The 26,774-nt window shown below is 45.8% G+C and overlaps 1 protein-coding gene across 1 annotated transcript in view; it reads left to right on the top strand.

The window, feature by feature from the left end:
- LOC106610333 (TBC domain-containing protein kinase-like protein) overlaps nt 1-26,774 on the top strand; it is a 66,214-nt gene that overhangs the window by 27,023 nt on the left and 12,417 nt on the right. The window contains exons 22-24 of the mRNA XM_045716467.2: nt 991-1,152; nt 14,109-14,290; nt 21,942-22,105. Coding sequence (XP_045572423.2) covers nt 991-1,152; nt 14,109-14,290; nt 21,942-22,105 — 508 coding nt within the window. The remainder of the gene's footprint in view (nt 1-990; nt 1,153-14,108; nt 14,291-21,941; nt 22,106-26,774) is intronic.

The following is a 26,774-nucleotide window of genomic DNA, read 5'->3' as shown; positions in this document are numbered from 1 at the left end:
TTCCACACAGGTCAATGGCGAACAGCTCTGTGATGTCCTGCAGTATTAGTGTGACAAACCGCTCTGTGATGTCCTGCAGTATTAATGTGTTCATCACTCCTCCTCCATATATGGGCCTTCTTGGAAACTATTGGACAGCCAGACACTCAGTCCCCCTTCTGCCCATAATGTAAAGAGTTTGAGAAAACCTGAAAAAGCACTTATAGCTGCAATGTTTTTACTTTTTTTTACTGCTACTAAGGTTGTACTTGCAATTACTATTTGTTAAATGAACCTAGTAATGCACTTTTCTGTCTCTGGTTAAGCGCATCTGCCAAATGGCTGAACTATAAATCATTATCTTCTTGTCTCCCTGGGTCCCCTCTTAACGATCCCTATATCCTTCTCCCTTTCCTCCTCTTTCTAATCCCTCCCTCTCTCCTCGCCCTCCCTCCCTCTCTTCTCGCCCTCCCACCCTCCCTCTCTCCTCCTCGCCCTCTCTCCTTGCCCTCCCACCCTCCCTCTCTCCTCGCCCTCTCTCCTTGCCCTCCCACCCTCCCTCTCTCCTCGCCCTCTCTCCTTGCCCTCCCACCCTCCCTCTCTCCTCGCCCTCCCACCCTCCCTCTCTCCTCGCCCTCCCTCCCTCTCTCCTCGCCCTCCCTCCCTCTGTCCTCGCCCTCCCTCCCTCCTCGCCCTCCCTCTCTCCTCGCCCTCCCACCCTCCCTCTCTCCTCGCCCACCCTCCCTCTCTCCTCGCCCTCCCTCCCTCTCTCCTCGCCCTCCCTCTCTCCTCGCCCTCCCTCCCTCCCTCCCTCTCTCCTCACCCTCCCTCCCTCCGCCTCTCCTTGCCCTCCCTCCCCCTCTACCCCTCTCCTCCCTCGCTCTCCCTTTTGCTTCTGCATGTATTTAATGAGCTAGGTTGGTGTATTGTAAAAGCACTTTGTGACAACTGGTGATGTTGAAAAGGCTTTATAAATACATTTGCTTGATTGAGGGATCTCCCCCTCTACAGACGTCTTCCCCCTACACAAGATCTTCCACCTGTGGGACACCCTGCTCCTGGGGAACAGCTCCTTCCCCTTCTGCATCGGCGTGGCCATCCTGCAGCAGCTCCGAGACCGCCTGCTGGCCAACGGCTTCAACGAGTGCATCCTGCTGTTCTCCGACCTGCCAGGTAAGATAGGGGGAGGGAGTGAGGGGGCAAGGATCAGTGGTGATCAATCCCTCTTTTAGGGTGCATCCTCAATGGCTCCCTATTCCCTATAGAGTGCACTACTTTTGACTGGAGACCTATTATAATGCACTGCTTTTGATTGCAGGGAATCCGATCCCTATTTAGTGCAAAGTAGTCCACTATGTTGGGAAAAGGCTGCCATTATGGACAGACAGTTAGTTTCCCTCCACTCCTCCATTGTTTGATTTGATTCATGTGTAGGGAACAGAGCCAGTGCTGGACCTCCTGGGTGTATAGATGTAGTTGTCTTTATTGATTTGTTGAATGCTAGATGTCCTGTTGGTCCTCCAGGACTGCTGATGTGACTTACTGTAAGTGAAGTGGCACCATCTTACAGGAACCACTTAATGAGCCCGCTTGAAACAGACCGCTTGTTTTTATATTCAAACCCTCCTTCAAAAGCCCTCTAAAAACAAGAAGTGCTCTGTACGCACTCGGACACAGCAGGTTGGGGAACGATGACACTTTTAAGATGGTATTTTCTTTCTGAACTACTTCAGTAACCCTCTCCTTCCTTGCATCTGGGGCTCTGACTGTTCCTTGCTTTACTTTTAATGTTGTTGTGGCTCCCCAAAGGGCTAATGTGTGTGACTGATGTCTTCTAGCCTAGTGAATGATATCCCTGTAGGGAGATGCTGTGAGGTCTTCTAGCCTAGTGAATGATATCCCTGTAGGGAGATGCTGTGAGGTCCTCTGCTGAGAGACACTCACGCCTTTGTGTTTTATAAGCATGTCACGCTGTGCTCGGCAGCTGTCGGAAGACTCGCCCGCTGAGAGGGTCATTTGGGAACACGTAGACTGCTGGCCGCAGGATATCCACGTGGCGTCCGGCGCTCCAAATCTTCCCGCCTCTGGTGACGGAGAGGACATGACTCATCATCCTGATGGATCTCTTGTCGAGTCGAGGCACGGGGGGTTTCGTCCATTTGGGCTCGGCGTCATTTATAGTGATGGGACGATGAGTAGGGTGTCAGTGTATTACCTGGAGCCTTCAGAGATGCCTTGTGGCGTTAATTCTGTCTAGGCCACAATGGCAGGATTACTCCCCAAAACAGGCAGATGGGGGGGAGAATAAATACATGTTGCCATGGTAGTAGAGGCTGGGTAACCAAACTGTCTCGAGCATGCTGCTATAGCACTGAAGCTTAACACCCAAAGGTAGAGTTGTGTGCTGTGAAAAGCTGTCCTGGCATGAAGTAAGTTTGTAGTCTAGCTGTGAAAAGCTGTCCTGGCGTGAAGTAAGTTTGTAGTCTAGCTGTGAAAAGCTGTCCTGGTGTGAAGTAAGTTTGTAGTCTAGCTGTGAAAAGAAAGGAAAATAACCTGAGAGGAAAGAAAACGGCAAACTTACCAAATGAGTGACAGGATTTGATCTTCCTGTTTGGTCTTGTATCCATTACAGTAGATCAGTGTCCTCGGTTCAACCCCCAGCCCTGATTTATGACGCATTTCAAGTGGCTGTGGATTTCAGCTTATGGGTCCTCATTTGGCCTCTCATTACGGAAGTGTGTATTGCTTTCTGAGTGTCTGTCAGCGAAGTAAAAAGTAATTTCGGGGGCACAAATTGTTCAGGGAGAATTTATTAACTGGGCTGCACGGTTCCTAAGCTTGTCTGTGAGTGTGGTGTGCAGTGTGTGAAACCGTCAGGTCTCAGGACATTAGGTACAAGGGTAGCTTTCCTACAGAGGCATGACCATACAGATTCACTTAAAGAGGAACACACACGCTGGCACTGGATCTGAGACGGGACTGTGCTTTAACCCTGTGAAGAAGCCCCGCCTCCCTCGCAATACACTCTAGTCATTCTATTTCTATACTTCCTCCAACCCGACAGTTTTGAGATGCACTGGCACATGACAATGTCATGTTTGCTGATGTTGATGTGATTTATGCAGAAGCATTTGGGGGACTGATAATCTTCTGTCTCTTCTTTCTATGCAAGGCTTCCCTACTGAGTTTCTCCCAGCTTTGAGATATTGGGTGGGTGGAGGAATTTCGGGAATAGACTTTGACGGGTCAGTTGGCAAGAACAAGTACATTTTAATGCAACTTTGAGAGTAGTAGTAGTAGTAGTAGTTTGAGCCTCTACGCCACACAGGAATGAAGTTCTCTAACAACCCCTCTTTCTAATCCCTCTCTCCTCGCTCTCCCTCCCTCCCCCTTACCTCACCCTCTCTCCCCCTCTCTGTACTACCTACCTCTCCCATCAGTCCCCCACTGCAAAGTATCAGCAAAGTGTCAGTGACAGAAAATCCATGGGCCGGCAGCATCCATAATGAATGTATCTCACAGAGCTCTCAACGCCAGTGGAATATCTCAGTCAGTTTCCCTTAAACCCCATTGGCAAACTGAAGCGGCGATTACCCCGTTTGGCTGAGAGGCGGGTGACATTAAAGTTTAAATAACAGTTGTGAGACGGCAGATGTTTTTATGCCAAAGGGGACGCTAGTGTACTCTTACTGCGGATGGCTGACTGGCTGCTTCCAGTTGTTCTGTCTCTCTCTCTCTCTCTCTCTTATTTATTTATTATATATGCTGCTACACTTCACTGTGTTTTATTGGTCCAGCAGGCACATGATGAGCAAAAACAGGCGAAAGGAGAGGGCTCCTTATAAAGTTAAAATATGTTAGCCCTGGAGGAGTTCTCTCTCTCTGAGAGCACAGCTGCCAGCTTCAGTATTACCACTGGTATCCCAACACCTGGGCCCATAGGACATCACTCACTCACCAACCTCTAGACCTGTACTGACACTTAAAAACTAAGACCCATTCACTCAAACCTATGACCAGGAACAACCCACTAAATGACTAGTGTTGTCCTTGTTGTAATAGGTGAGACTTGATACTAGGGCTAACGGTACCATGACACTTTGTTGTCACAAGGTGCTTTACAGGTATGAAGGGGTTAGTGGGTTCAGTGCTAGTTTGGTAACCTCCAGGGGTTTAGTGGCTGGTTCAACTCCCAGTTTTAGATTTAGTATGCTGGCATTGTAGCGCTCATCATTCTGTGTTGAGACGTGTGGTGCATATTAGGGCTGAAAACACTGAGCTCTCTCTCTCTATGTCTCTCTGTCTGTCTCTGTCTGTCTGACCTGGAGGGTTTGTGTGTATGTGTGAAGTTCACCTTCTGCCAACGGCCAAATCATCAGTGCTGTGTCAGTACACAACTGTGTGTGTGGGAGGGAGTGTGGTTGTTCATGCTACTGTGTGTGTGTGTGTGTGTGTGTGTGTGTGTGTGTGTGGGGGGGGGGAGGGAGTGTGGTTGTTCATGCTACTGTGTGTGTGTGGGAGGGAGTGTGGTTGTTCATGCTACTGTGTGTGTGTGGGAGGGAGTGTGGTTGTTCATGCTACTATGTGTGTGTGGGAGGGAGTGTGGTTGTTCATGCTACTGTGTGTGGGAGGAAGTGTGGCTGTTCATGCTACTGTGTGCCCCATTTCATTTAAAAACACACACACACACACACACACACACACACACACACACACACACACCCCCCCCCCCCCCCCCCTCACAGTGATTTGCGACACACACCTGCCTCTCTGTTTTCTCTCTCTTCCTCGGTCTCTCTTCCTCGGCCTCTCTGCCTCGGCCTGTCTGTCTTTGTCAATTCAATTTAAGGGCCTTTCTCTATAGCAACGCTATGCTCACTGAGTCTGTAATTAAAAAAATGAAATTATATTAACCTTTATTTATCTAGGCAAGTCAGTTATGAACAAATTCTTATTTACAGTGACGGCCTACACCGTCCAAACCTGGACGACGCTGGGCCAATCGCCCTATGGGACTCCCAATCATGGCCGGTTTTGATACAGCCTGGATTCGAACCAGGGTGTCTGTAGTGACGCCTCAAGCACTGAGATGCAGTGCCTTAGAACGCTGCGCCACTCGGGAGTCAAAGCTTTCCTTAAGTTTGGGTCAGTCACAGTGGTCAGGTATTCTGCAACTGTGTACTTTAGGGCCAAATAGCATTCTAGTTTGCTCTGTTTTTAATTCTTTCCAATGTTCAAGAAATTATTTTAGTTTTCTCATGATTTGGTTGGGTCTAATTGTGTTGCTGTCCTGAGGCTCTGTGGGGTCTGTTTGTGTTTGTGAACAGAGCCCCAGGACCAGCTTGCTTTAGGATCGGTCCCCTTTTTTCAATTTTCAACCTCAAATGACATACCCAAATCGAACTGCCTGTAGCTCAGGCCCTTAAGTAAGGATATGCATTTTCTTGGTACCATTTGAAAGGAAACACTTTGAAGTTTGTGGAAATGTGAAAGGAATGTAGGAGAAACTAACACATTTGATCTGGTAAAAGATAATACAAAGAATTATTATTATTATTATATATTTTTTTGTGCCATCATCTTTGAAATGCAAGAGAAAGGCCATAATGTATTATTCCAGCCAAGGTGCAATTTAGATATTGGCCACTAGATGAGAGCAGTGTATGTGCAAAGTTTTAGTCTGATCCAATTAACCATTGCATTTCTGTTCAAAATTTTGTATCAAGACTGCCCAAATGTGCCTAATTTGTTTATTAATAACTTTTCATGTTCAAAACTGTGCACTCTCCTCAAACAATAGCAGGGTATTATTTCACTGTAATAGCTACTGTAAATTGGACAGTGCAATTAGATTAACAAGAATTTATGCTTTCTGCCAATATCAGATATGTCTATGTCCTGGGAAACGTTCTTGTTTCTTGTAACCTCATGCTAATTGCATTAGCCTACGTTAGCTCAACTGTCCCGCAGAGGACCCACCAATCCTGAAGAAGTTTTAAGGGACTTTTCTCCAGGTTCATCTCTCTGTAGGTGATGGCTTTGTTATGGAAGGTTTGGGAATCGCTTCCTTTTAGGTGGTTGTAGAATTGAACGTCTCTTTTTTGGACTTTGATAATTAGCGGGTATCGGCCTAATTCTGCTCTGCATGCATTATTTGGTGTTTTACGTAGTACACGGAGGATATTTTTGCAGAATTCTGCATGCAGTCTCAATTTGGTGTATGTCCCATTTTGTGAATTCTTGGTTGGTGAGCAGACCCCAGACCTCACAACCATAAAGTGCAATGGGTTCTATAACTGATTCAAGAATTTTTAGCCAGATCCTAATTGGTATGTCAAATTTGATGTTCCTTTTGATGGCATAGAAGGCCCTTCTTGCCTTGTCTCTCAGATCGTTCACAGCTTTGTGGAAGTTACCTGTGGCGCTGATGTTTAGGCCGAGGTATGTATATTTTTTTATGTGCTCTAAGGGCAACAGTGTCTAGATGGAATTTGAATTTGTGGTCCTGGCGACTGGACCTTTTTTGGAACACCATTATTTTGGCCTTACTGAGATTTACTATTCGGGCCCAGGTCTGGCAGAATCTGTGCAGAAGATCTAGGTGCTGCTGTATGCCCTCCTTGGTTGGTGACAGAAGAACCAGATCATCAGCAAACAGAAGACATTTGACTTCAGATTCTGGTAGGGTGAGGCCGGGTGCTGCAGTCTGTTCTAGTGCCCTCGCCAATTCGTTAATATATATGTTGAAGAGGGTGGGGCTTAAGCTGCATCTCTGTCTCATCCCACGGCCCTGTGGGAAGAAATGTGTTTTTTGTTGCCAATTTTAACCACACGCTTGTTGTTTGTGTACGTGGATTTTATAATGTCGTATGTTTTTTCCCCCAACACCACTTTCCATCAATTTGTATAGCAGACCCTCATGCCAAATTGAGTCTAAGGCTTTTTTGAAATCAACAAAGCATGAGAAGGCTTTGCCTTTGTTTTGGTTTGTTTATTTCTCAATTAGGGTGTGCAGGGTGAATACGTGGTCTGTCGTACGATAATTTGGTAAAAAGCCAATTTGCTCAGTACATTGTTTTCACTGAGGAAATGTATGAGTCTGCTGTTAATGATAATGCAGAGGAATTTCCCAAGGTTGCTGTTGACGCATATCCCACGGTAGTTGGTCATATTTGTCTCCACTTTTGTGGATTGGGATGATAAGTCCTTGGTTCCAAATATTGGGGAAGATGCCAGAGCTAAGGATGATGTTAAAGAGTTTTACTATAGCCAATTGGATTTTGTTGTCTGTATATTTTATAATTTCATTGAAGATACCATCAACACCACAGGCCCTTTTGGGTTGGAGGGTTTTTATTTTGTCCTGTAGTTCATTCAAGGTAATTGGAAAATCCAGTGGGTTCTGGTAGTCCTTTAATAGTTCATTCTAAGATTTGTATTTGATCATGTATATGTTTTTGCTGTTTGTTCTTTGTTATAGAGCCAAAAAGATTGGAGAAGGGGTTTACCCATACAACTCCATTTTGGATAGGTAATTCTTTGTGTTGTTTGTTTAGTGTTTTCCAATTTTCCAAGAAGTCAAATCAAAGTCACGTGCGCCGAATAAAACAGGTGTAAACCTTACAGTGAAATGCTTACTCACAGGCTCTAACCAATAGTGTGAACAAAAGTGTGTGTGTGTGTGTGTGTGTGTGGGGGGAAGTAAAGAAATAAAACAACAGTAAAAAGACATTTGAAAATAACAGTAGCAAGGCTATATACAGACACCAGTTAGTCAGGCTTATTGAGGTAGTATGTACATGTAGGTATGGTTAAAGTGACTATGCATATATGATGAACAGAGAGTAGCAGTAGTGTAAAACAGGGGTTGGCGGGGGGGGGGGGGGGGTCACACAATGCAAATAGTCCGGGTAACCATTTGACAATTTTTAGGGCATTCCTCTGACACCGCCTGGTGTAGAGGTCCTGGATGGCAGGCAGCTTTGCCCCAGTGGTTAGAGTCTGGATTCTTCAATTACATTGAGCTGATTTTCTGATGTTTTTCTGTAGTGTATTTCTGTATTGTTTTAGTGATTCATCATAGTGAAGGCATAGATTCAGGTTTTCTGGGTCTTTGTGTTTTTGGTTGGACAGGTTTTTCAATTTCTTTCTTAGGTTTTTTTGTTCTTCATCAAACCATTTGTCATTGTTGTTCATTTTCTTCGGTTTTCTGTTAGAAATTTTTAGATTTGATAGGGAAGCTGAGAGGTCAAATATACTGTTAAGATTTTCTACTGCCAAGTTTACACCTTCACTATTACAGTGGAACGTTTTGTCCAGGAAGTTGTCTAAAAGGGATTGAATTTGTTGTTGCCTAATAGTTTTTTGGTAGGTTTCCACACTACATTCCTTCCAGCTATAGCATTTCTTAATATTACTCAGTTCCTTTGGCTTTGATGGTTATGATTGAGTATTGCTCTGTTCAAGTAGACTGTGATTTTGCTGTGATCTGATAGGGGTGTCAATGGGCTGACTGTGAACGCTCTGAGAGACTCTGGGTTGAGGTCAGTGATAAAGTAGTCTACAGTACTACTGCCAAGAGATGAGCTATAGGTGTACCTACCATAGGAGCCTACCATTGATTATGTACATACCCAGAGCTGCAGGAGTTGTGACATGTTTTTGTTGGTTATGTTGTGCCTAGGGGGGCATATGGGGGAGGGAATGCTGTCCCCTGCAGGCAGGTGTTTGTCCCTCTGTGTGCTGAGGGTGTCAGAATCTTGGTCTGGGCGGGGTGTCTGTTGATCTGTTGCTCCTGTGTGAAGTGTTGGGGCTGCGTTTGAGAGCGATGTCCTTTAGAGTCCGGGCGAAGGTGGGGCACTGCTGCCTTGTATAGGTGGACCTGGTCGTAAAGGCTGTTCTAGTCCAGGGTGGGGGGGTGGGCCTGGAAAACATTTGGTTTTGAGCCACAGTCACAGGAAATACTTGCGTTTACCGGCTGTATGGTAGCAGGGTGGAAGTCTTTTGGTGGTAGCAGGGTGGAGATGAAAAAGCTTCTTCTACTTCCTCCAATCACCCTTTCCTGTTGTGCTCTCAGGTCGTTTGTGCCTGTGTGTATTATTATGTGGCTGGGTGACCCTAGTTGGTCCTCAGACAGAAGGTCTAGGGTGCGCTGGGTGTTTGGACACCAGAGTTTAAATTGTTTGGGGAAAAGTTTAGTTTCTTGTATATAGTTCATGTTTGAGTCCATAAGGAGTACAATCTGTGTCTTGTGCATGTCCTCAGTGGGTGTGGGGGGGTTGTCAGAAAGGCTATCAGGGTGGCTGACAGGGGGGTGCTCAGAGGGAGTGAGATCCCATGGTCTTGGGGTTCTTCATTTGTCTGTCCCGCTGTGATTTCGACGCTATGGTCAGGGGTGGACTGTTCTCCTATGGGGTTGAGACTTTTGTCCGGTGCTGAGGTGGGCTGTTCTGCTGGCTTCTCTGTGGGGGTGGCCACCTCTCTAGTAGGTTCTCTGTCACATGCCATCCCCCTCACCCTCTCCTCCAGCAGTCTGATCCTCTCCTCTAGTGCTCTGTTCTTCACCACCTCCTGTTCTTTGTCCTGTTTATGTTGTCTCACTACAGTCCAGAGTGCAGATATGTCTCTCTCCAGGTCTAGTTAAGGGGGTGTTATTGTGCTGGGCTGTTGTCTGGGTCTGTGCTGACTTCTCTGCCTCTCTCTCTGTGTGTGTCTGTCAGGCCGTGAAGGATTGAAATCCTCTTACCTGTGGAGCCCCAGATTCCTTTTGTTTAGTTGCATACTTGTGTTTTACCGCCTTGTAGCTACAAGAGATTAATGTGTACACCTCAAATAAAACTGTCTGTGTTGCAGTAGGAACCAAAAACACTCTACTCTCCATCAGCATGCAGACAGGCAGCTTTGGTGTCCTTATACACGTACCTTACTACATACAAACCTGCTTTTCATGTGCAAGTTGTCATCGTCTGGCTCTCAGCCAAGTACTGTAAACTTCAGAGCAGCGTATTTCATTTATCTTTCATCAACCAGTCAATTACCCTAGCTGTTTTCTCTTCCCTCAGGTGATGCTATTAATTGTATTTATTTAGTGCCTAGGCTGCCAAGCAATTTCTGGTTATGACCTTTTACAGGTCGCACTACGACATCATGCCTCAGTCACTATATATTTGACAGAAAGTTCATCTCTAACACACACACACACACACACACACACACACACACTGCCATGGAATGACCAGCCGCACGCTGGGGCTCTCCTCAAGTATTAGGCTAGCCTCTGTTTGCTGGAGGTGTGTGTGTGTGTGATTGCATGCAATAGTCATGACTCTGGGCACTACGACATCATACCTGACAGTCACTATGTAAGCCTGATAGATAATGTATTAAGCAATAGCTTTTTCGTGACCATAGATTGAAATATTGTAGATAGTTGAATGAAGGGGTATTTCAGACTGGCTAAAATGTTTGTAGTTGTTTATTTTTGTGATGGGGGGAAAGAAGCACCTCTCGGATTCTCTCTCGCTCTCTCTATCTCGCTCTTTCTGTCTCTGAGCGTCGGAATGAAAGTTAAGTCAAGATAAAGTTACAAGCGAGCGGGCTCTTAAATGATCTGGACACGCTCGTCTCCTCTTTTCACTCCGTAGACGGCGAAGACGGGTCATTAATTCCCACTGACAAGACTATTACAGTTAATACCAGGGGAGGACGGTTCCCAGAGTGCTTAGAGGGAGGTGGAGCACGCACACCGTCATAAGGTTCTCTTGGTCATGCAGATGGATCCCAGATCTCTGTCTGAACGACGTCTCTCAAAGTAAAACTGGCAAGAGACACATTAAGGATGTGCCATATGCCTCTATTGCGCCCATCGAGTGACGCTCGGTTTCTGATCTCTGACCCGGATAGCTCTTCTCCTCCTCCGCCAAATCGTTTGGCAAAACTGTTAAACAAAAGTCGCCCACCATGACAGCATGTCAAGATTAGGTGTTATCTTTTGTGTCATTAATTTCGGAGGCAAGATTAGAAGGCAGGAATACGCTCCTGAAATTCAAAGATTGGTAGTTAAAATTGAATTGAATGAGGAACCAAAGCGAGGCAGGACTAAGCACGCTAAGTAAACCGAGGCAGGCACAGAAAGCTTATTTTCGCCCTGCGAGCATTCTAGAACGCAACGTCTCAACCTGCTGATTTTGTCCCCTCTTTGTTCCTATGTTAGTTCAACATGTTGCCTTTTTAAAGTCATCTGTAACTTTTTCTTGTTTGGAAACTTGCCAACACATGAACACACACATTACAATGGCTGGCTTGGCAGCAGGTAAGGCCCTGTCATGGGTGTACTGATGATGCGGCAGCATTTGCCTTCACGCAACATTAGCATCCGCCTCAATGAGGAGCACAGCTCACAGGCCTGATGAACTGTAGTTCAAGACATGTAGCTAGGAGTAATACAACCACCAAGAGCTGCCAGACCACTTCTCAGACAGGAAGTCGAATGTTTGGATAGACAGAAGTGGTGAGGATCTAAGGGTTGGATAGAAAGTGGATTGGATAGGGTTGCTTTGTGGGTTTTGTGTTATGAATGTCACTGTGTGTGCGTGTACCATTTTAACCAGAATGGCCCGAGAGGCTACAGTACAGCTCCGTCAATCAATTTGCATTTTAAATGTAATCAAAGAAAGTGCCCGGGAGCGTTTTCTTTTCTAGTTTACAGTAGACCATCTATTTACATTCTGTAGACAGTGTCCACATTGACATGTAGGGAGCATTTGCCAGTGATTCAGTTGTGTCTGATTGGGGCTGTGGCACTAGTCACTACCCGATCATTCAGAGTTACATCCATCTCCCACAGGGCCGTTGGCACAGACATTTTAAAGGCACAATCTGCGATTTGTGTTTCAACCTTAAAACATAGCTAATGGAGTCGTGAAGTCTCATATCTTGGGTTATGGTAGGGCAACAGAGTAGTGCAGTCTCATATCGTGGGTTATGGTAGGCCAATGGTGTAGTGCAGTCTCATATCTTGGGTTATGGTAGGCCAATGGAGTAGTGCAGTCTCATATCTTCGGTTATGGTAGGCCAATGGAGTAGTGCAGTCTCATATCTTGGGTTATGGTAGGCCAATGGAGTAGTGCAGTCTCATATCTTGGGTTATGGTAGGCCAGGGCAGGACAGTTGTACTTAGACATGCATTAAGTTATATTCTTCATGAATCAAGGGGAATTTAATCAAAATGGCCATTGAATGGTAGAGGCCATATCCCAGACCACCTTTTCAATAGGGTTCCATATCCCCATTACCTAGCTAGCAGTTGCCAGAGTCCCTCCAGTCCAACGGTTGATTTGTAGCCCCGACTGTGTCAGAGCCCCCCTCATTCAATCAACTGCCACATAATCAACTGAATCAAATCACATCTATCTGACAAAGTGTATCTCCACACACACACACACACACACCGACACACACACACACACACACACACACGACACACACTGCCATGGAATTGTCTGTCTGTCTGTCTCTGTCTCTGTCTGCATGGTTGGCTGGAGAGGAATCTGACTACCAGTGTTTCACTGGAATGACCTCCTGTCTGTAACCATATATTTGTGAGGTCCTGTACACTGAGAGCATACCGCCCCTCTACCGTAGCCTGTCCTGACAAACCCTCACCCCCCTTTCCTGGAATAAAGATCGATCTCATATTTGATTTTGTCTGGGTCTATGTCAGGCCGTGCCAAAAGCTCTCATTAGCCACACGTTTCATTAGCACAGCAAAAGGGGGCAGTGAAATAGAGAACAAAATAAAGAATGGGAGGATTCTAAATTCCCAATTTGCCCCAAATCCTCCGCTAATCCAGTGAGTGGCATTCTCTAATCCCCTGATCCATACACGACGTGAGAAAGAGGAGGGGCTCAGTGAGTGGATGAAGCACTAGGAGAATGGATTCAAAGTAACTTGGCTAACTTTTCTCTCAACCTGATTTTGTGTTTTGTTGTAGTCAAGAGATCTTGAAGTAAAGGAAGGGATTTGTCTGTCACAGCTAAACTATAGGCCCCTGGCTTGCACTTGGTCTCTCCACACACACACACACCACACACACACACACACACACACACACACACACACCCCGAGAGAGAGACGGTGCTCAGTCAAGGTGTTTCATGATGACTATTACAGATGATTTATTTACGGTATCTGCCTTCAAGGTCAAACTAGTAGAATTGTCAGGAAGTGAGTGAGCGGCTCACGTTCACGCTAAACCCTGGTGCTAATTTGCATAATCTCCTCCGCTTTTGTGCCCGGGGTGAGAGATGCTGCAGAAAATACATGGATAAAGGTGTGAAAGTTGTTTTAGATGTCATTCACAAGTTCTGGAATTTTTGAAGTCATTCATTCATTTTCCCAGACACACCCATTTTTTCCCACAGATTACACCACATAGTGAGGCACTCTCCGCTCAGGCCTTTCACACTTATTTAATTACCTACTCTGTTGTTTAATTAGACTTACTATGCTGTTTTACTTAGAGAACTGTCCATTGTTATATGTTAGTATTTTGCTGATACAAACTTGTCTTCTGTGGGTGTGACTGTAGTATGCGACATCCTGTTTTCACAATCTGCAGGAATGTAGATGTGTGGAAACATGCAGGAAGGAACAGACAATGGTGGCAACGTCAGCTATCTTAATCTGCACAGACAAGCTAAATCAGCTTTTATACACCATGTTCCGTCCCTGTTTCCACCCATCTGCTAAACTGCCACGTGGGCAAGTTAGGTCGTACTTTTTCTATAAGAGGAAAGAGACAACTCTGTTCGTTGGGCTTTCCTAACGATGCACTGTTGAGTGGTTGTTATTGATTGCTTCATTTTTGCAAATCTTATAATAAAGTTTTTTTTAAAGAATACGGTCTCTCCTTTTGGTTAGAATTACCAGGACACACTACCAAATACGAACTGCTTCAGCTCCCATCCTGATTTTAAAAAAGAAAAAAAAGAAATGTGTTGCCTTATTTAATTACTTCTATGTGCTGCAATTCAGCTTTTATCTGCCAAGTACGGCCTACATTTAAATCATTAATAAATAATACAAATCATGACCCCCTCTTATCTTTTGTTTCCCTTCCTCCTTCCAGAGATTGACATTGAGCGCTGCGTCCGGGAATCCATCAACCTGTTCTGCTGGACTCCCAAGAGCGCCACTTACCGCCAGCACGCCCAGCCTCCCAAGGCCCAGGGAGACAGCAGCACCAATGGCTTCGGCAAGACGGCCAACTACTACTCCTCAGACTACCAGGACATGCCCAAGACAGACCTGGTGAGCGCTCCTCCATCATCACACACGACTCACACACAGATATGGACACATTCACTCACACACCGATATGGACACATTGACTCACACACAGATATGGACACATTGACTCACACACAGATATGGACACATTGACTCACACACCGATATGGACACATTGACTCACACACCGATATGGACACATTGACTCACACACCGATATGGACACATTGACTCACACACCGATATGGACACATTGACTCACACACCGATATGGACACATTCACGCACTCACTCGTGTGTGTGTGTGTGTGTGTGTGTGTGTGTGTGTGTGTGTGTGTATATATGTACTCACTCACATCCACGCATGCCCAAACTCATACACCTCACACAGACACACACGTTGGTTTTACTATCCTAACATGAACCCTAAAACTAAACCTAACTCTGAACCATGAACCTGAACCCTAATTGTAACCCTAAGCCTAAAATAGCCTTTTTCCTTTTGGGGACTGGCGAAATGTCCCTTTTACATTTTTTGTTATAATAATTTACATTTTTACTATCCTTGAGTACTTTTGAAATCCAAAAGGATAGTCTAGTTGAAACAGACAGACAGACAGACCATTTAACTCTATTCTAGCCCCTTCATGCCCAGACAGGCCTCGCTGTAAGGCAGTGGGCCCTATTTAACCTTAGAGCTACCTCAATCCACCTATCTCGTCATGAGTATACATGTGTTCCCACTCAGACATGGGTTGTCCTAGGCCCATGATTGAGCGGTGATGTCATAGACAGAATGTGCCACTTGTGTGGATTCTCTTGTGTGGTTTTCATACCCTAATTAAATCGTACGCCACGTGTCTATTGGTTGCTCTCGGTTACTCTCTCGGTGACGTTTAGTCAAATGTAGACCGCCTCATTCTCAGACAGACAGCACTACAGTACACATGTAATGGAGATGGGGGGGCATTGAGGGTCAGTGAGAACTCTAGACCCCAAATGCCTCTAAATTGCTGTATTAATTAATTCCGGAATCAGTCAGTGTTTTTCCAGTTGCTCAATCTTTCATATATTATTTATTGGAGGTTTCCATTTTCCGGTGGTCAGGCTGTCAGCTTTGACTGGCTATTTAATTTATGATTGTTCAGAGGGATAAAACTTGACTGGCTGTTAATTTATGATTGGTCCAAGGGGAATAAATCCTGGGTTGTAATCTGAGTCTAATGGCTGGTTACCGCAGACACGGGGGGCTCAACACTAAACCATATAAACACGTCCAGTCTCGGGGGGCCCGATTTACCACGCGCAAGTATCCTGAATGGCTTACTACTGCCCCCTTGAGAAGATTCAGACAAATTACTTGACAGACCCGATCCTCTCAATCCCTATATGACGTGAGACACGTTTGACAGAACCGAAAGTAACAAATTCTAGTACTAAACCATTTTTCATGTTGTAGTATTGGGAAAAGTACCTAAGGTTCGGTATGCCGTGTAACGATAGTCTGCAGTGCCCTCAAGATTCTTCCTCAGAAAGCACATAAAGGCAGGGAGGAACAGGAACACGGCGGTGAAACGTCAGTCTCATCAGAGAGATTGGTTTACAGCGCTAGGCTTTCTTTTGGGGGTAACACAGAGGAGAACCACGTACATGCAACATAATGGCCAATCTTAGAGGGAGGCTAGAGTATTGACCTGAATCCAGTTTTTCTTATTAATACCATGTTATAGGAGTGGTGGTTTTAATGCAGCTACAGAAACCATAGGATACCAAAACCATAATGCTTCCCACTTTATTTCATATCCCTGTCTTCTACTACTGTGTGTTCCATACATTTCAGCGAATAACGTTATAGTATATATTTTTCCTGTTTTTTGAATTGCTCATGAAATTGTTACTCTTTTTAAAATACTCTCCTTCAAGACCCTAGTCTGCCTATCTGGGCTTGATCGTTTTAGTTAAATAACATCACATTTTACTGGACACCCAGAAGTTGAAAGAAACGACCACATCTGAAGATGGATTCTGTCATTTCATTTATCAATATGTGTGTTGAGTTCATATCTGTTTGGTTGAATGTATGCCCTACAGCGTGCAGTGAGTAACTTATTCAATTTCCCAAAGAACATTTCATTAAATCCGGGCGAGATGCTGTTTTCATGACACCAGAGAAATGAGGTGTTTACTGTATGCCTGGACCCAGGACCCGGCTCCGCTCTGGGCCTAGCTCGAGTCTGTCTGTCAGCAAAAACACGGAGGCATTTTATTAAAAAGTGCCGCTCTGCTCTGCTTGCCCCTGCTGCCAGAAAAGTTACTTCACTTTAGTTGAGGGGGACATTGGTAACTGCTGCGTGGCCATTAATGGAACATAAAAGACATTAGGGTTTGTATTCATAAAGTGCCCCCCCCCCCCCCCCCCCCCCGTCCATATAATCTTATTCAATATGATCTAAAAGGAACAAATGTGGGGAGGAGTTATCCTTCCTCCTTTGGAATCCTTTATTTCTTTGTGAAGGTTATTCCTTAATGGATTTCATGGCGGCTCCTTAGGTTTCAAGTTAGCCATTTTCTGATCAGTTTCTTTACTGATGATTTTGAATTCATCTGGTCTGTCGCGACTGCAATTTACACTGAAATCCTTAATAGGGGATAGAGTCGTGCCCTGAGAAATTATGCCAGCGTTTGTGCTAATACTGTAACTGAATGCCTGTACGTCACCATGACTATAATGGGAGTAATTGCAAATGCCTTCCGTATAGAATTACACTGAGGGATAATTGCCCTGTATGTATGGGAGTTCATATTGGGATGACAAATCGCTGCATGATGAATGTACAACACGGCTGTTGGCTATTCATCATCACTAGACCTCAGTCCTAGCTGGTTATTACCATGATGGGCGTTGTCGTTATAGTACTGTACATTCATGTTCTCATGCAGTTGATCATGTGAGCCAATAGGGGCAATCAGGTTCCTCTGGACAGTAAACGTTGGTGAGGAAAAACAAGCTCTGGGTAGTGTTCAGTAGTGCACACCATCGCAAAGCGTTTTGCAACAGATAGTACAAATCTAAAATCTTATTGGACAAATGTGGACAGTTTCTCCCTGTTTCACACCATTTAAAAATGCTTACTCCATACTGAACTGAGCCTGGGTCATTTATATTATATAATAAAGCCATTTAGCAGACAATTTTATCCAATCAATGCGCGCATACATTTTCGGTATGTGTGGTCCCGGGAATCAAACCCACTATCCTGGCATTGCCAGCGCCATGCTCTACCAACTGAGCTACAGAGGACCACCAGTCTTATCAGTGTCTCCAGGTAGGTCCCATCACTGTCAGCCCATGCACTGAAAGACCGGTAGTAGCGTCATTAAGCTGACTGAAGGCTGGCAAACATACATCTCACCATGGCATTTAACTCCCCATGTGACCCAGCCATGAACACACAGTCAACGACAGGCTGTACCAGTGGGATTATAAAGATGTGAGGGTGTTCATACTGTTTGTGTGTGTGTGTGGGTTCATACTGTTGTGTGTGTGGGGGGGGAGTCATAATTGGTGTGTGTGTATAGAGTAGATATTAAAGCTGTCTAATTATACAAGTTGATGACATTTCTCAGTCCTCTCTTACTGCATTCTAGGTTTAGGTTTTAAAGAGCTTTATATTGATTGTGATCTATTTTCTGGCATCATCCAGTTACCTTATCCAATCAACAGTTATCATCATAATGGATTGCTCTTATCAGTCCTTCTCCTACTTCCTCACTGCTGATTGGATAAGCTGCTTACAGTTTCCCTGTGCTAATCCAAACTCTTTGTTGTATTAGAGTCAGTGGTTCAGTCAGTCTGTTTGTGTGTGTGGCTGTGTGTGCGCCCGTGGCTGTGTGTGCGCCCGTGGCTGTGTGTGCGCCCGCAAAAAAAGAAACGTCCTCTCGCTGTCAACTGCGTTTATTTTCAGCAAACTTAACGTGTAAATATTTGCATGAACATAACAAGATTCAACAACTGAGACATAAACTGAACAAGTTCCACAGACATGTGACTAACAGAAATGGAATAATGTGTCCCTGAACAAAGGGGGGTCAAAATCAAAAGAAACAGTATCTGGTGTGGCCACCAGCTGCATTAAGTACTGCAGTGCATCTCCTCCTCATGGACTGTACCAGATTTGCCAGTTCTTGCTGTGAGATGTTACCCCACTCTTCCACCAAGGCACCTGCAAGTTCCCGGACATTTCTGGGGGGAATGGCCCTAGCTCTCACCCTCCAATCCAACAGGTCCCAGACGTGCTCAATGGGATTCTTTGCTGGCCATGGCAAACACTAACATTCCTGTCTTACAGGAAATCATGCACAGAATGAGCAGTATGGCTGGTGGCAATGTCATGCTGGAGGGTCATGTCAGGATGAGCATGCAGGGAGGGTACCACATGAGCAGAAGGATGTCTTCCCTGTAACGCACAGCGTTGAGATTGCCTGCAATGACAACAAGCTCAGTCCGATGATGCTGTGACACACCGCCCCAAATCATGACGGGCCCTCCACCTCCAAATTGATCCAGCTCCAGAGTACAGGCCTCGGTGTAATGCTCATTCCTTCGACGATAAACGCGAATCCGATCATCACCCCTGGTGAGAGAAAACCGCGACTCGTCAGTGAAGAGCACTTTTTGCCAGTCCTGTCTGGACCAGCGACGGTGGGTTTGTGCCCATAGGCGACGGTGATGTCTGGTGAGGACCTGCCTTACAACAGGCCTACAAGCCCTCAGTCCAGCCTCTCTCAGCCTATTGCGGACAGTCTGAGCACTGATGGAGGGATTGTGTGTTTCTGGTATAACTCGGGCAGTTGTTGTTGCCATCCTGTACCTGTCTCACAGGTGTGATGTTCGGATGTACCAATCCTGTGCAGATGTTGTTACACATGGTCTTCCACTGCGAGGACGATCAGCTGTCCGTCCTGTCTCCCTGTAGTGCTGTCTTAGACGTCTCACAGTACGGACATGGCAATTTATTTCCCAGGCCACATCTGCAGTCCTCATGCCTGTCAGTAGAAAGGCCTCTTTATTGTCCTAAGTTTTCATAACTGTGACCTTAATTACCTACCGTCTGTAAGCTGTTAGTGTCTTAACGACCGTTCCACAGGTGCATGTTCATTAATTGTTTATGGTTCATTGAACAAGCATGGGAAACGGTGTTTAAACCCTTTACAATGAACATATGTGATGTTATTTTGATTTAAAAATTATCTTTGAAAGACAGGGTCCTGAAAAAGGGACGTTTCTTTTTTTGCTGAGTTCAGATGGAACTATAAAGGGTTGTCCTATGGGGATAGCCGAATAACCTTTTTAGCTTGTAGATGGCACTTTGTTGATTATAGTGTATCAGTGAAATGCTTACTTACAGGCCTTTCCCAACAATGCAGAGAGAAACATAGAGATAGAAAAAAAAGAATTACACGAGGAATAAAAACACAATGAGTAAGGATAACTTGGCTATAAACATGGGCTACCAGTACTTAAGCTGGAGGAACAGGTACATGTTGACTTATAGGCCTTGAAGGCCCAGTGCAGTCAACATACAGTTTTCCTGTGTCTTATCATATTGTACAACAGCTGATGAAAACGAACATTGTAAAAGTGTGAAAAAATCTAATGGCTGGTTTTCGTCCAACTGTGTGGTTGTATACGTTGCAAAGACACTCAGAGGTCTTAAAGCATTGAGTGCCTCCCTCCGATTCAATGACTGGACACTTAAGTGAATAAAATACACCCGCTGAACCTAATGATAGTGAACTGCCTCTCGTTTGTATGATTAAAGCACCCTCCTCCTCCTTCGTCTTTATCCTCTCCTTGTTTGCACAATTGCCCCTTGTGGGATAAATAGCCTAAAGTATTTTTAATTTAATTATCTTTTTCCTCTCACCCCTGCTCTCTCGTTCATGCTCCATGCTTCCTATTGACTCATGACAGCAAGTGAAATGTGTGATCTGTGCCAGCAGAACATCGGGCTCGTTGATGCATGTACCAATAGCAATCGTCTGTCTGTCTGTCTGTCTGTCTGTCTGTCTGTCTGTCTGTCTGTCTGTCTGTCTGTCTGTCTGTCTGTCTGTCTGTCTGTCTGTCTGTCTGTCTGTCTGTCTGTCTGTCTGTCTGTCTGTCTGTCTGTCTGTCTGTCTGTCTGTCTGTCTGTCTGTCTGTCTGTCTGTCTGTCTGTCTGTCTGTCTGTCTGTCTGTCTGTCTGTCTGTCTGTCTGTCTGTCTGTCTGTCTGTCTGTCTGTCTGTCTGTCTGTCTGTCTGTCTGTCTGTCTGTCTGTCTGTCTGTCTGTCTGTCTGTCTGTCTGTCTGTCTGTCTGTCTGTCTGTCTGTCTGTCTGTCTGTCTGTCTGTCTGTCTGTCTGTCTGTCTGTCTGTCTGTCTGTCTGTCTGTCTGTCTGTCTGTCTGTCTGTCTGTCTGTCTGTCTGTCTGTCTGTCTGTCTGTCTGTCTGTCTGTCTGTCTGTCTGTCTGTCTGTCTGTCTGTCTGTCTGTCTGTCTGTCTGTCTGTCTGTCTGTCTGTCTGTCTGTCTGTCTGTCTGTCTGTCTGTCTGTCTGTCTGTCTGTCTGTCTGTCTGTCTGTCTGTCTGTCTGTCTGTCTGTCTGTCTGTCTGTCTGTCTGTCTGTCTGTCTGTCTGTCTGTCTGTCTGTCTGTCTGTCTGTCTGTCTGTCTGTCTGTCTGTCTGTCTGTCTGTCTGTCTGTCTGTCTGTCTGTCTGTCTGTCTGTCTGTCTGTCTGTCTGTCTGTCTGTCTGTCTGTCTGTCTGTCTGTCTGTCTGTCTGTCTGTCTGTCTGTCTGTCTGTCTGTCTGTCTGTCTGTCTGTCTGTCTGTCTGTCTGTCTGTCTGTCTGTCTGTCTTTCTTTCTTTCGTATCCCGAGGAGGATATTTTTTGTTGACTACATTCAACTGCCAAAGGCGTCGCCATCCATCGAAAAGTTCTACTTCAGATGATGCATTGACGCATATCACCTGCCCCTTGCCATGTATTGCCGTAGATTCTGTAATTGTATATATTTACACTGAGATGTTTCGTGGAAGCTTAAAGGTTTAGGTGACATTATACAAGAGTCATTTGGAATGCAAGACTGCTTACTAATGGAAAGCTAAGTATGATTCCTCCTCAGGCTGCACACTCTGTTCACAGGAGATACTGGCACCTCAGTGCCACCGTTGTCCCTGCCACACAGACTCCTAAAACATGCTTATACTCTCAAGTCTTTGATGACAAATAGCCACAGTGCCAGTGGACTCCCTGGCTCTCCCCATTAACACTGCTCATCAGAGCCTGTCTGCGATGTCACCTCCAGGGCAGCATTATCCTGTAGTGTCGACTGGAAAGGAAGAGTGCCTTTCCAAAATCCTCTGTCCTCAGTACAAAGTATTTTCTGCTTTGCCGGCAATGGCACTGATATCGCTTCGGGTCCTTCCTTGAGAACTACATACAGTATTTACATATTTACAAAAGACTGACAAAGCTATTGTACAGTACCACTGAATGCTGTAATTGTCACCAAGATATTAAAGTCTTCCTTTGAGAGTTCGATGTTTGCTGGCCAACTAAATAACAAACTGTGTACTGAGAGAACCTATTCTACCTGAGTGGTCATAATAACTCTCTCTTATCTCCTTCTCTCCAGTCGCGGGAGCCCTTGGCGCTGAGTGACCTGAAAGCCGAGGTGTCCCCCCGTATCTCAGCCGAGGACCTCATTGACCTGTGTGAGCTGTCGGTGGGGGGTCAAACCAAGAGGAGCAAGGCCAGCAAGCCTAAGATCCTTGCCGTCGACATCCGCAGCATCGAGGAGTATCCTTCAGTGTGTGTGTGTGTGTGAGAGAGGGGAATTAATCAATCGATCGGTTAAATGAATGAAGCCTTTTCTACATCAGCACATTAAGCAGTTGTCACAAAGTACTTTTACAATAAAACCGACCTAGATGCTTCTTCTACCCCCAGACTGTTTTGTGTTAGCACAGCACCACATAGAGAGACAAGAGCCCAAGTGTTCTGTTTTACTTTGAAGGGGAATTTATAGCATGTTGTCGTGAAAGACGGGTCGTACTGAACCTCTTCTGAATAAATGCACACGTTATTGGCCTCGGCTATGTCTCCAGAGAAGGGATCGCTACTTAAATATGCTTTTCACCTTACGGCTGTATTGGTGTTGTGCAGTACCACCACCAGTACAATAGCTGTGTGTGTGGTAGGCTTGCATGTAGCTTTTAGCTCCATCAAGACTGATCTACTCCATTCACACACTGCTAGTACACAGTCTTGAAAATATTTTCTGTTGGTTCAGTTCAGCCTTGGCTTTGTGCAGAGTATACATTGGCTGTGTATATGGCTGGTCCTGTGTACAAGAACTGGCTTGCCTTCTGTGCTCTCCTCTATCTGGCTGAGGAGAGTATGGAGGTCTGAAGCGTTAGCTACTGCATCAAATCAAACTTTATTTGCCACATGCGCCGAATACAGCAAATGTAGACTTTACCGTGAAATGCTTACCTAAAAGCTCTTAACCAACAGACCAGTTCAAGAAGAAGAAAATATTTACCAAGTAGGCTAAAATAAAAAGTAACACAATAAGAATAACAATAACGAGGCTATATACAGGGGGCACCGGTACCGAGTCAGTGTGCAGGGGTACAGGCTAGTTGAGGTAATTTGTACATGTAGGTGGGGGTGACGTGACTATGCATAGCTAACAAACGAACTGCGAGTAGCAGCAGTGTATGGAGGGGAGGGGGTCAATGTAAATTGTCCAGTGGAGATTTTTATGAATTGTTCAGCAGTCTAATAGCTTGGGGGTTGAAGCTGTTGAGGAGCCTTTTGGTCCTAGACTTGACGCTCCGGTACTGCTTGCCGTGCGGTAGCAGAGAAAAAAGGTTGTGACTTGGGTGACTGGAGTCTGACAATTTTATGTGCTTTCTTCTTACACTGCCTATTATATAGGTCCTGGATGGCAGGAAGCTTGGCCCCAATGATGTACTGGGCCATTCGCACTACCCTCTGTAGCGCCTTACGTTCAGATGCCAAGCAGTTGCCATACCAGGCGGTGATGCAACCGGTCAGGATGCTCTCGATGGTGCAGCTGTAGAACCTTTTGAGAATCTGGGGGCCCATGCCAAATCTTTTCAGTCTCATGAGAGGGAAAAGGTTTTGTCGTGCCCTCTTCACGACTGTCTTGGCATGTTTGGCCCATGATAGTTCGTTGGTGATGTGGACACCAAGGAACTTGAAACTCTTTACCCGCTCCACTACTGCTCCGTCAATGTTAATGGGGGACTGTTCGGCCCACCTTTTCCTGTAGTTCAAGATCAGTTCCTTTGTCTTGCCCACATTGAGGGAGAGGTTGTTGTCCTGGCACGACACTGCCAGTTCTCTGACCTCCTCCCTATAGGCTGTCTCTTCGTTATTGGTGATCAGGCCTGTGATCTACCACTGTTGTGTCATCAGCAAACTTAATGATGGTGTTGGAGTTGTGTTTGGCCACGTAGTCATGGGTGAACAGGGAATACAGGAGGGGACTAAGTACACACCCCTGAGGGGCCCCACGGTCTGGACCTGAGGAGAATCCATTCTGCCTGCATATTAGCTACCCCATAGCATGTTAGCCACCTCATGTTAGCCACCTCATGTTAGCCACCTCATGTTAGCCACCTCATGTTAGCCACCTCATGTTAGCCACCTCATGTTAGCCACCTCATGTTAGCCACCTCATGTTAGCCACCTCATGTTAGCCACCTCATGTTAGCCACCTCATGTTAGCCACCTGCTATCCTGTTAGCCACCTGCTATCCTGTTAGCTACCTGCTATCCTGTTAGCTACCTGCTATCCTGTTAGCCACCTGCTATCCTGTTAGCTACCTCTTAGCCACCTACTAGCAAAAACGACTTGTGTGGGCTAAAGTTACAAAACCTCCGCTGGATGGGAGGTTTATGGGTTAACTGAAAAACATTTGGTCTTTTTTGTTACAGGGTGGAGAATACCTCTGAAATTCATATATCAGAAGTGTGAGATGGACTAATTTGCTCTGCTGATTGGAGAAGCTGCTTTCATCTGCCGTTCAGTCATGGGAATCTATTACTAAAGTGAGACTGCCTGGGTTGTGAATTGACCTTGTACGAGGTATCATTGTTGAAGTCCTTGAAGTAATTCTTCTAGAAAAACCTCCAGCCCTATCACTGGGTGTGAACACGTCTGGCACATTTGACAGCCAATGGACAAAGTTACCCTGGATAAGAGTGTGCTAAGAAAATAAGGACAGTGAATGTGCAGGGGGTTAGATGTGAATGTGCAGGGGGTTAGATCTGATTAGAAGTCCAACTTAACCTCTGGTTATAATTACATAGAGTTATCCAGACACATTTTTTATTTACGTTTCTTTACCTTTCTTGGAGGAAAGAAAAGGCAGACTCCTTAAGTGGGATGTGATTTGGTCCCTCAGCCGGTGTGGCTCAATTATTGATTCATTATTGTGTGTGTGTGTGTGTGTGTGTGTGCATGACACAGCCTGACACACACTCAGCGCACACACACACTCCCCCGTGGATACACCTGATAAGTCCCTTAGATTAAAAACGGGTTGCCAGAATCAATAACCCAGTAATCCATCTTGGCTATTCATAAAAGTGCAACATCACAAAACAAAAACGCAGTTTGTCTGCACAGATGGACTGTTTGTTTTCTTTTAGTTCTATTTCCCTGACGGCTGTTCAGTTTATCAGGAGTAGACTTTCCAGCGCTAAGTAACCAATACTCTTTCATCTTAAAAGTGAGCCACTCTCTCAAGAGTCATTGTCGGAGGTCAGTGGAATGATAATTGTTTTAGGGGGGAGTTAAAGCTCCATTAATCAGGGGGGGGGGGGGATTAGTGGTAGAATACCTGGCAACCGTCCTCCCTCAGACTAAGTCCTCTCCATTCTATAGAGTCCTGATAGACAGCGGTCCCCAGGGCTCCTGACCCAGAATAACAAAGAGGGATTTGGGCCACTTAGAGCTGGCTACCCTGCATTGTGATGATTGTGAGATAAAATAGTGTTGGGTCTCCAGTTGGTCACAAAGTTATTCAACTGATTACACCAATCCAGTGTTTTACTAGTGGTCGGTTTCCATGCCTGGATATATTCAAGAATGTAAATGATAATTGAACAGAGTCCCAGATTTCAGACTACCTTTTTAAGTAGTTAGTGCACAGCTGTTTTAAACAACAGTTGTGTAGACTACCTTACATTTAGGAGTTCTAGAGCAAAGATTCAGTATGTTAAGTTAAATCGACTAAAGGGAAATATGTCAGTGTGTATAATGGCCTCTCTCTTCCCAGGAATAATTTAGTACGTGGCCTAAAGTGCTTCAGGAAAGCAGTTGAGCACCATTCGTCTTAAAATTATGTAGCAATAATGTCGATAACTACACTCGTAAACGGAGCAAGCCAGAGAATGATTATTACATCTTTCACTGTTCCCTCAGCGCGAGCTGCTTGGCTTTCAGCAGATATCTAACACTGTTCCCTCAGCGCGAGCTGCCTGGCACTCAGCAGATAGCTAACACTGTTCCCTCAGCGTGAGCTGCCTGGCACTCAGCAGATAGCTAACACTGTTCCCTCAGCACGAGCTGCCTGGCACTCAGCAGATAGCTAACACTGTTCCCTCAGCGCGAGCTGCCTGGCACTCAGCAGATAGCTAACACTGTTCCCTCAGCGCGAGCTGCTTGGCTCTCAGCAGATAGCTAACACTGTTCCCTCAGCGTGAGCTGCTTGGCTCTCAGCAGATAGCTAACACTGTTCCCTCAGCGCGAGCTGCCTGGCACTCAGCAGATAGCTAACACTGTTCCCTCAGCGCGAGCTGCCTGGCACTCAGCAGATGGCTAACACTGTTCCCTCAGCGCGAGCTGCCTGGCACTCAGCAGATAGCTAACACTGTTCCGTCAGCGCGAGATGCCTGGCACTCAGCAGATATCTAACACTGTTCCCTCAGCGCGAGCTGCCTGGCACTCAGCAGATAGCTAACACTGTTCCCTCAGCGCGAGCTGCCTGGCACTCAGCTAACACTGTTCCCTCAGCGCGAGCTGCCTGGCACTCAGCAGATATCTAACACTGTTCCCTCAGCGTGAGCTGCCTGACACTCAGCAGATAGCTAACACTGTTCCCTCAGCGCGAGCTGCCTGGCACTCAGCAGATAGCTAACACTGTTCCCTCAGCGCGAGCTGCCTGGCACTCAGCTAACACTGTTCCCTCAGCGTGAGCTGCCTGGCACTCAGCAGATATCTAACACTGTTCCCTCAGCGCGAGCTGCCTGACACTCAGCTAACACTGTTCCCTCAGCGCGAGCTGCCTGGCACTCAGCAGATAGCTAACACTGTTCCCTCAGCGCGAGCTACCTGGCACTCAGCAGATGGCTAACACTGTTCCCTCAGCGCGAGCTGCCTGGCGCTCAGCAGATATCTAACACTGTTACCTCAGCGCGAGCTGCCTGGCAC

Source organism: Salmo salar, chromosome 04, assembly GCF_965601325.2.
Source record: "Salmo salar chromosome 04, fSalSal1, whole genome shotgun sequence".
Classification (NCBI taxonomy): domain Eukaryota; kingdom Metazoa; phylum Chordata; class Actinopteri; order Salmoniformes; family Salmonidae; genus Salmo; species Salmo salar.
The sequence above is the reverse complement of the archived record's forward strand: the minus strand, read 5'-3'. Positions and strand labels throughout refer to the sequence as shown.